We start from the raw sequence: 10,873 nt of genomic DNA on the forward strand, positions 1-10,873 counted from the left end.
TATACACACTTGCATTGGAGAGATGCCGTCTGTGTGAGCAGTGCCAACATGTAGAAGAACGTGCCTTGCGTGCTGGCACTGAGGAACACATACACGCTCACGAAGCAAGGAGAGAGCGTCATGCCCTCTTTTATGTTACAGAACATCTGCCGCAGGGTGAGCAGTGACAGCATATAGGAGAATGGTGTCACAGAGGCACATGTACACACTAATACAGACACGTAGCAAAGACATTCCCTACCAGGTTAGAATTGTATTTTTTAGGGTGAGCAGTGCCAGCACATAAGAGAATGTATTGCATTGGTCATGCACACACAGTGACACACTCACACGGATATACCAACATAGATGCCTGCCCACGTTAAAAATAAGTCTTCTCCTTATGAGCTGTGCCCGCAGGTAAGAGAATGTATGCACATACTCTGACATGCAGTCACGTTGGTAGCCATGAAGTGCTTTGAAAGGCTGGTCGTGGCTCACATCAACACCATCATCCCGGAAACCCTAGACCCACTCCAATTCGCAAACCACCCCAACAGATCCACAGATGATGCAATCTCAATCGCACTCCACACTGCCTTTTCCCACCTGGACAAAAGGAACACCTATCTGAAAATACTGTTCATTGACTACAGCTCAGCGTTCAAGACCTTGCAGTGTGGTGCCAGGACAGCACACTCTCCCTCAACGTGAGCAAGACAAAGGAGATGATCGTGGACTACAGGAAAAGGAGTGCCGAACACATCCCCATTCACGGGGCTGTAGTGGAGTGGGTCGAGAGTTCCAAGTTCCTTGCTGTCCACATCACCAACAAACTATCATGGTCCAACCACACCAAGACAGTTGTGACGAGAGCACGACAACGCCTTTTCCCCGTCAAGAGACTGAAAATATTTGGCATGGGTCCCCAGATCCTCAAAGTTCTACAGCTGCACCATCGAGAGCATCCTGACCGGTTGCATCACTGCCTGGTATGGCAACTGCTCAGCATTCGACCGCAAGCGCTACAGAGGGTAGTGCGTACGGCCCAGTGTATCACTGGGGCCAAGCTTCCCGCCATCCAGGACCTATATACTAGGCAGTGTCAGAGGAAGGCCCAAAAAATTGTCATGCAAGTCATAGACTCTGAGTACCAGAGTGCCAAGTCTAGGTCTAAAAGGCTTTTTAACAGCTTCTACCCCCAAGCCATAAGACTCCTGAACAGCTAATCAAATGGCCACCCAGACTATTTACATTGACCCCCTTTGTTTTTACACTGCTGCTGTTTATTATCTATGCATAGTCACTCTACCCCTACCTACATGTACAAATTACCTCGACTAACCTGTACCCCCGCACATTGACTCGGTACTGGTACCCCTTGTATATAGCCTCATTGTTATTTTATTACTTTACTTTATTTAGTAAATATTTTCTTAACTTTATTTTCTTAGAACTGCATTGTAGGTTAAGGGCTTGTAAGTAAGCATTTCACGGTAAGGTCTATACCTGTTGTATAAGATTGGATTTGACCCACATGCACCAGAAAAGCCCATTGACCAAACGGACACAGTGGGCTTAATTTTTGGGGCATGTGTACACACTCATCTGTTTAAATGAATGCTGCATAAATCCTCCATGTATGTGTTGTAGAACTTCTCGCGGACGGACCGGCTGCTGCGACATCGGCGGCTGTGCCAGGGCCGTGGTGTGGCCAAGGTGGAGAACCAGCCGTGCTGCGAGCCCCGCCCTTACTCCCAGGAGCCCCCACCCGCTCCACCCACCTGGAGCCCCCTTCACCCACCTCCTGGTCGACTGGCTGTCTGACTGACATTCCCCCCATCCTCCCTCCCTCCACACACACACACCATCTCCCAGAGAGACAGGACAGGCCACCTAGTCTCACTCAACCCTGCACTCAGTGGCGCCACACTCTGGCAAAGACTGATCCTTCATCTCGGGTCCTGAGGTTACTATGACAGCGGGACAGATGTTTTTGTCTTCTTTTGAGAGCGAGTTTCCTTCAATAATCGGTGGTCTATTTTGTACTTAATCTATTTTTTTTTTTTTATTATTATTATTTAGATTTATTGTTTGTGCTGTTGGTGGTACTCTAGTAAGGAGGGGTGTTAATGTTTGTTGTTACACCATAACAATGATGAAGTGGGATATATATATCTATATAACAATAAACAACACAGGACGTTTGTAGAAAATGTAGTTTGTGAAAGAAGAAAAGAGTTGTCAGACAATGGTACAGGTGTCAGAACTAAAACTAAAAAGGGGTTCCATAAAGTTTGATTTTAGGACGATATAGGCAAGTGGAGGATGTCCTAACAGGTCAGAAGTGAAGGGTCAGGTCAGAGGATATTGTGGTTCTTGTTGGATAGAGTTGCTGATGACTCAGGAAGTGGAACAGACAGGATGATAGCATTAGCAAGTTCCATTACACCCTTTAACGGTGTATGTACAGAGGTCTATGGGAGCAGGTCGCAGGCTCTCTTTTACAGTCAGTTCTTAAAGATGTACGTGGAAAACAACGGCACAAGATGGCAGCTTCAGCAAGTCCCATTACTTTGTTTGTACAGATCCTCATGTTGAGAGCATAGCAGGAGGTATACACAGTCTTGTGGCCTTAGAGCGTGCTTATGTTATTTGTTTAATTTGCCTTTTTGTTTTTTTTTGTTCATGGTTTAATTATTATTTTCAGATACGATTATAAGGATGCGCCACTGCCTTTTTAAAAGCTGGGTATGTTTTTCCAAAGCTGTCACCTTATAGAACACTGCTTACTACAATGGCACTATAAGGCATAGGCAAATATTCCTTCATCTGTTCGTTGAGAATTGATATAGTGCTGGTTATTATTGGTAATAATTTAACCCCGGGTTCCTGAATGATTACGTGAGGGGAGTTTGACAATTCCAGTGAGATGCTAATAGTGCTAACTTCAATTTGTCAGGCAGTGCTTTGGCCAGCTGAAGGCCATACAGATACTTTTCCCATAGTTAAATGAACACTTGTTTCACTTTGCTACACACTAACAAATGCCTTTAACTGAGATGGGGGTAGGTGTGTATAAAGGATTTCTGTCATGTTCTTTCGGGGGTTAGCCTTAACTCAAATAAGATCTCTCTTAAATAATCATTGTAGTGTAAAATGATATTGTAATGAATGACTAACCTGTACTGATCTTTTGAACATGTCTGTGGTTTCCCCCTCCAAGTGTAATGGCTACAGAGCACAGATATGCTTTAGTTAATGTCTATCTACTCTTGTCCAGGGTCGTCAGTAGTCCTATTGGTGGTGTTCCACAGCAGCCTGTCTGTGGGCTTGTAGAGCAGCTTAGGGAAGGATCTCTGAAACCTGGTCCTGAGGACCAGTGTGTGCTGGACTTTACTTAAACCGAGTCATTTAATTGAATGATTCTCAATGTCGCCAGGCTACTACTGTTAGTGAAACCAATGTACTTTTGTTTATTTAGTAATGCCACATGTATATTCCAGAAATGTTGCAACGTACAGTCTGCAGTAGTTAAGATATTTAACTGTTTTAATTATGCCTGAGTGAGTAGATTATGCAATCCAGCAAACGGGGTATTCTAGTACCAGGGTTAAGAAACTGCAGCTTACTGTATGATTTGGCAACCCCTTGCCCCAAGAAATGTGGAAAGGATATCACCTGTAACCACCACTACCCACTAGTGAGGCCACAGGGCAAGGTTGGTTGCCATTAACTGTTAAAGCCCTCTCAGTTCTGTCCTTTTTAAGTATTGTTCTCAATCTCATGATGAAAATGCAATAGAATCTTTTGAGTCTGATCAGTTAACACAGTGAGGTTTATTTTCTTCTAAGGATCAGGTAAAGGATGGCGCGGTTAGAGAAGAGCTCCTTGCTCTCTGCTCTACTGTATTTGACGATTCTGGTAATGTTTCAAGGACCTTTTTTTCTGATAATATTGTAAACACTGGAGTGATAAAAACAAAAGTAAAAAACATGAAATATAGATATTTTTCTTTTTCAAAACTGTTCTAGATTTTAGTCTTTAGACAGAGCCTCTTACTCCTCAACTTGACAAAGATGGCAGAACCATTTGGATCAGTACTGTATTGAGAGCCCAGGGTGTTTTAGTAATTTCAAGATTAGAGGTGGTAGTACCTCAAGAAAATGACTTTTTTTATACAGGTCCCCTTTTATTTGTAGTGAATTATATTGATATAAATATTAGGTAAGCAACAGCATCTACATTAGCTATCACAAGTTAGTCTTTTCTTTGTCTTTATTAGTCTTGCATGCAGAGTTATGGTCCTCAGTTAAGATAGGATCTTATATTGATTATTCTTTTGTCTAAGCAAAATACGTGCATAAAAATAACTTCTTTAAAAAAAAAAAAAACATTTGATTATTGTAAAAATGGGGAAACATATGTACCCTTGTGATCCAATTAGTTTTAATTGTAAGGGGAGAGGCTTCCTACCATTATGCTGAAATAAAATACTTTATAAAAGACTTGAGTTTTGTTTCCTCTGTTTACTCCAACAGCCTTGTCTGGGGGGATAATCAGTGATATGAATATATCAAATTTTATTGGTCACAGACGTGTTTAGCAAATCTTATTGCGCGTGTAGCGAAATGCTTGTGAAAGTTACGTTCTTTGAGGGCCGTCGTGGTATCGGCTTGAGGGGGATATACACGGCTGTGACTATAACCGAAGAAAATTGTCTTGGGAGATAATACGGTCAGCATTTGATTGAGGTATTCTAGATCGGGTGAACAAAAGGACTTGAGTTCCTGTATGTTATCACAATTACACCATGAGTCCTCAAGAGGGTACCAAAGTTGAGAGGAAATATGAGATGTGTGCAGAAAGGCTAGTCAGTGTCATATTGTAGATTCCTGATAATCAGAGTACCAGTCTACACTATCATGCCAACTTCTCATTGTCGTGCCAAACACATTTGTCTTGACAATGAGCAATGGACTTGGTAAGAGCACGAACTGATCTGGAACCAGGCTAATATCACACCACTATCTGGCTAGAATGTATGTTCTTTGAAGGTTTATTGAAACATTGCTAAGCTACATACTCATTATTGGGACTGTATATATATATATATATATATAAACTTGGTGTTAATTGTCCTATAGAGACCCTACCCCAAGCAGTAGTTGGTGTCAAATCAAATTGTATTTGTCACATGCGCCGAATACAAATGGAGTAGACTTTCCAGTGAAACGCTTACTTCCAAACCCTTTTCCCAACGATGCAGAGTTAATAAAAACACGAGGCATGAAACAATAATGAAGCTATATACAGGGAGTACCAATACCATATCAAGGTGCAGGGGTACAAGGTAATTGAGGTAGGTATGTACATGTAGACAGGAGTAAAGTGACTAGGCATCAGGCTAGAGGAGTAAAAAAACAGTTGCAGAAGTGTATGAGTGTGTTTGTGTGCATATGTAGTGTGTACTGTGTGTGTGGGTTTGTATGATATATAGTGTGGGTAGTCTTGAGTGTGCATAGGGTCAATGTAGATAGTCCAGGTAACCACTTCATTAACTATTTAGCAGTCATGGGCATGGCTTGGGGGATAGAAGCTGTCTCGGAGCTTGTTGGTCTAAGACCCGATGCTCCGGTACCGTTTGCCAGATGGTAGCAGAGAGAAAAGTCTGTGGCTTGGGTGGCTGAAGTCTTTGGCAATTTTCGGACCTTCCTCTCTCCATGTGTTGGCATGAACTCAAAGGGCATTGTTGGTGTAACTGCTCCAAATCTCTTCAAGTCAAATTAAACGGCCCACCTTGCATTAAATTAAACTGTGTTTGCGGTGATCCAGAAGTTCTTTGGAATGTACAGGTATTTCCCCAGAAACACTGACCTTGGTCCTTCTCTGTCCATTCCACATCCCCCTCAAACCATCAACACTTGCAGAGGAGGAGGGCTGATCATAACGATATGGAGGGGAGGAGGAGAAGAACGTGGAGTTAGTCAGGGGTGTCCTCTAAGGCCTGCCTTTCTATTGTCTAGCTGCCTGTGCTTTCCCAAATGCCCTGTGAATGTTGTGTGTACAAATAGGATAAGGCACTGTTTTGTCCTGGTACTGCACCCACCACCATCCAATTGAAATGGTCTTGTGTGTATGGTGCTGTAATAAAGTATGTGTGCAGAAGGGTATTCTGGAAAAAGTATCCACAAATTCAGAATAGTCTTGAGTTAACCTGCAACGAAGCAGGTTAGTTGTGGAGGATTCATTAATTCCCATGGTTTCTAAGTTCATTTGAGATTTAAGAAAATACTCGCTAACTCATTGATCCTGCTTTTCTTTGTTTTGCTTAAACTCCACCCAAAAACGATCTTGGTATTTGTTTCATTAGTCCATTGATACAGCCGGTATGATTTGTTTCCTTTAAGCTTCACTACCTCAGATGTTTTCCTCCACACTGACTGCAATGCTATCAGACTTTTTTGGGGTCTAATGAAACCATCTCACTGAGGCATCACTCAGAGGACTTGCTCTCTCTCCATTCCCCTGTCTCTCCCTTTCTCGAGGGGTTCAGCCATAGACTAATTTACAGCACCCTGGGGCTCCGAGCACTTAACACAGAGCCATCCTAAGTGAGGGGAGAGTATGGTTGCTGATGGGGGTGAAAGGTCACTGCTAGGGTTTGTGCATCTTTTCATAAAGTAGGTGTCTGTGTAGAGTTTTCAGTGTTTCTCTAGATAACGGACACCTGGTAAGGTTGCAGACAGTTTGGTTGGACACATTGCAGTGGGGTAGATTATAGAATTCTGATAATAAAGCTTTTATTTATCTCATTGATCTTTCAGATGTTTCTGAAATCAGAGAGTTAAACCCTCCTTTCCTTTCTCATGGTTTGAGCCTGGATCCCTCACTGTCATAAATCAGTACAAATTATATAAAAGCACCCCAGACTCAGACACCCCACTCCTCCCACCATGAGGTACAGGGGTGGCCTGTCATTTCGTGGTTAATTAACAAATGAATCAGCGGCTCTGCAAATGCAGTGATTGGCCCTTGGTTATCCATCACAGGATCACCATGGTTACTGTCTGTGGTAATTAAAGATTATATTTAAGGTCGCAGATACATGTCCTGGAGGGGTCTGTGGCTTCGTGTTAGCATTTACACACACACAATGTTGACTAAAAATAATATTTTTGTAATATAATGACTATGAGGTGCAGACTCTCAGCTTTAGGATATTTTCATCCATATCGGGTGAACCGTTTAGAAATTACACCAGTTTTTGTACATTTTAGGGGACCAAAAGTATTGGGACAAATTCACTTATATGTGTATTAAAGTATTCAAAATCTTATTTGGTCCCATATTCCTAGCATGTAATGATTACATCAAGCTTGTGACTCTATAAACTTGTTGGATGCATTTGCTGTTTGTTTCAGAAGTCACTTTTATTGTAAATAAGAATATAATAGGTTTCTCTACACTTCTACCTTAATGTGGATGCTACCATGATTTGTATTTATTTATTTTACCAAGTAAGTTAACTTAGAACACATTCTCATTGACAGCAACAACCTGGGGAATAGTTACAGGGGTGGAGGGGGGATGAATGAGCCAATTGGAAGCTGGGGATGATTAGGTGGCCATTATGGAATGAGGGCCAGATTGGGAATTTAGACGCACACATATCATACCCCCAGACATGCTAACCTCTCACCATTACATTAAAAGGGAGGTTAGCATTTTTGGGGGTATGATATTTATGCCTTTTACTATCTCATTAATCATTATTCCCGATTCATTCAGGATTATCTGTAATCATGGTAGCGTTCACATTAATGTAGAAGCGTTTAGAAACATATATTATCATTTACAATAAAAGTGACTCCAAAATACATACATTATTTACCATTAATTTATACTCGGCACAAAATAATATGAAACACAACCAAAACAAACAGAAAATGCATCCAACAACTTTGTATTTACAAGCTTGATGTAGTCATTGGGTGCTAGGAATATGGGACCAAATACTTAACTTTTTACTATTTTAATACACATAAAGTTAATTTGTCCTAATACTTTTGGTCCCCTAAAATGGGGGGCTATGTGCAAAAAGTTATGTAACTTCAAAACGGTTCGCCATTATGGATGAAAATACCCTCAAATTAAAGCTGTCATAGTCATTGTATAATTTCAAGTACAGAGCCAAAACAACAAAAAAGGTGTCACTGTGCCAATACTTTTGGCACAAAACTGTATACTGTATCAACAACTAACCACTCTGTGCCTGATCTAGGAAAGAAACTGATTTCAGCTTAGTGAGTGTCAGCTTGTTTACTCAGCAGTGAGAAAGGATTCTGAGAGGACCCTCTGAGTTATTTAAGAGTGAGAGTGTGCATTAGCTTGAACTTCAACCATGATTTAGACTGGTCAACACTAGTGTATGGAGGGGTATCAGATAGGTCATCTTAACAGAGAACTGGAATTTCACATGCTTTTAAAGTCTCTGTAAATTCCTAACAAGGAAAAATGACACACATTGCTGCTTTCCATTGGATTATGTGTTGAAGAGATAGAAAAATGACTGCCATTAACACCACCATACTGGAGAAGTACTACTATATCTATTACTTCTACTACTGTGTGCTACCACATCTACTAGTCCCATTGTGTCTGTGATTACATAACAGTAGTAAACTCGATTACCAACAATGACGAGACAGCCTATAGGGAGGAGGTGAGGGCTCTGGGAGTGTAGGGCCTGGAAAACAATCTCTCTCTCAATGTCAACAAAACAAAGGAGATGATCGTGGACTTCAGGAAACAGCAGAGGGTGCACCCCTCTATCTACATCAACAGGACTGCAGTCGATTAGGTGGAAAGCTTCAAGGTGTACAAATCACTGACAAACTGAAATGGACCACCCACACAGACAATGTGGTGAAGAAAGCGCAACAGAGCCTCTTCAACCGTCAGGAGGCTAAAGAAATTTGGCTTGTCACCTAAAATCCTCACAAATCTTTACAGATGCACAATTGAAAGTATCCTATTGGGCTGTATCACCGCCTGGTACGGCAACTGTACCGCCCGAAACCGCAAGGCTCTCCAGAGGGTGGTGCAGTCTGCCCAAAGCATCACCGGGGGCAAACTACCCACCCTCCAGGACACCTACAGCACCCGATGTCACATCAGTCAGGAAGTTAAAGCTTGGTCACAAATGGGTCTTCCAAACGGACAATGACCCCAAGCATACTTCCAAAGTTGTGGCAAAATGGCTTAAGGACAACAGAATCAAGGTATTGGAGTGGCCATCACAAAGCCCTGACCTCAATCCTATCGAACATTTGTGGGCAGAACTGAAAAAGCGTGTGCGAGCAAGGAGGCCTACATACCTGACTCGGTTACACCAGCTCTGTCAGGAGGAATGGACCAAAATTCATAAAAATATAATTCTCTGTTGATATCACATACATTATCAAGCATTTCACACATATTATCCAGATACTGACTGTTACCATTTGGTGGTCTATAGCAGCTTCCCACAAGAATGGGCTTTAGGTGAGGCAGATGAATCTATAGCCATATTACTTCAACAGTATTTAACATTCGATCATCTCCAAGCTTTACAGGAATGTGGTTCTGAATATAGACCGCAACACCGCCTCAGTTGGCATTTCTGTCTTTCAGTAGATGCTATAACCATGTATTGGCACCACTGTATCATCAAAGGTATTATCTAAGAGTTTCAGAGATAGAATATGAATGTCATCTGTTACATGCAAGTTATTGACTTCATGGACCTTGTTTCTTAGGCTACATATGTTAATATGGGCTATTTTTAGCACTTTTCTGGGTTGCTTGGTGTCCTCCGATGAACACCATTCTGGTTTAGTGTTTTATGTATCGTAGACTCGTCAGAGATGTTAGCATGTTCCAGAGATTTCTGTAAGTCTTTAGCTGACACTAGGATTCTTCTTAACCTCATTGAGCATTCTGCGTTGTGCTCTTGCAGTTATCTTTGCAGGACGGCTACTCTTAGGGAGAGTAGCAGCAGTGCTGAACTTTCTCCATTTACAGTGAATTTGTCTTACCGTGGACTGATGAACATCAAGGCTTTTAAAGATACTTTTGTAACCCTTTCCAGCTTTATGCGAGTCAACAATTCTTAATCATAGGTCTTCTGAGATCTCTTTTGTTCGAGGCATGGTTCACATCAGGCAATGCTTCTTGTGAATAGTAAACTCAAATTTTGTGAGTGTTTTTTATAGGGCAAGGCAGCTCTAGCCAACATCTCCAATCTCGTCTCATTGATTGGACTCCAGGTTAGTTGACTCCTGACTCCAATTAGCTTTTGGAGAAGTCATTAGCCTAGGGGTTCACATACTTTTCCCAACCTACACTGTGAATGTTTAAATTATGTATTCAATATAAACAAGATAAATACAATAATTTGTGTATTATTAGTTTAAGCACACTATGTTTGTCTATTGTTGTGACTTAGATGAAGATCAGATCAAATTTGATGACCAATTTATGCAGAAATCCAGGTAATTCCAGAGGGCTCACATACTTTTTCTTGCCACTGCATATAATGTTTTCTAATACTATTCTATGGTATCTCATTCACTCAATAATGCTTACATATCTTGCATTACTCATCTCATATGTATTAGAGGTCGACTTCAAGTTTTCATAACAATCGGAAATCGGTATTTTTGGGCGCCGATTTGCCGATTTTTAAATTTATTTTTATTATTTTTTAAAAATCTTTATTTAACTAGGCAAGTCAGTTAAGAACACATTCTTATTTTCAATGACGGCCTATGAACGTTCTGCCTCGTTCAGGGGCAGAACGACAGATTTTTAACCTTGTCAGCTCGGGGGTCCAATCTTGCAACCTTACAGT

The 10,873-nt window shown here is 41.3% G+C and overlaps 1 protein-coding gene across 24 annotated transcripts in view; it reads left to right on the forward strand.

Moving 5' to 3' along the window:
* Positions 1-4,487, forward strand: part of LOC120065268 (gastrula zinc finger protein XlCGF58.1-like) — a 42,819-nt gene extending 38,332 nt beyond the window's left edge. For all 24 annotated transcript variants that reach the window (XM_039016108.1, XM_039016107.1, XM_039016115.1 and 21 more), the window contains one exon: positions 1,633-4,487. In XM_039016108.1, coding sequence (XP_038872036.1) covers positions 1,633-1,806 — 174 coding nt within the window. In that variant the 3' untranslated portion in view covers positions 1,807-4,487. The remainder of the gene's footprint in view (positions 1-1,632) is intronic.
* The last annotated feature ends 6,386 nt before the right edge of the window (positions 4,488-10,873 follow it).

Source organism: Salvelinus namaycush, chromosome 20 (genome assembly GCF_016432855.1).
Source record: "Salvelinus namaycush isolate Seneca chromosome 20, SaNama_1.0, whole genome shotgun sequence".
NCBI classification, from domain to species: domain Eukaryota; kingdom Metazoa; phylum Chordata; class Actinopteri; order Salmoniformes; family Salmonidae; genus Salvelinus; species Salvelinus namaycush.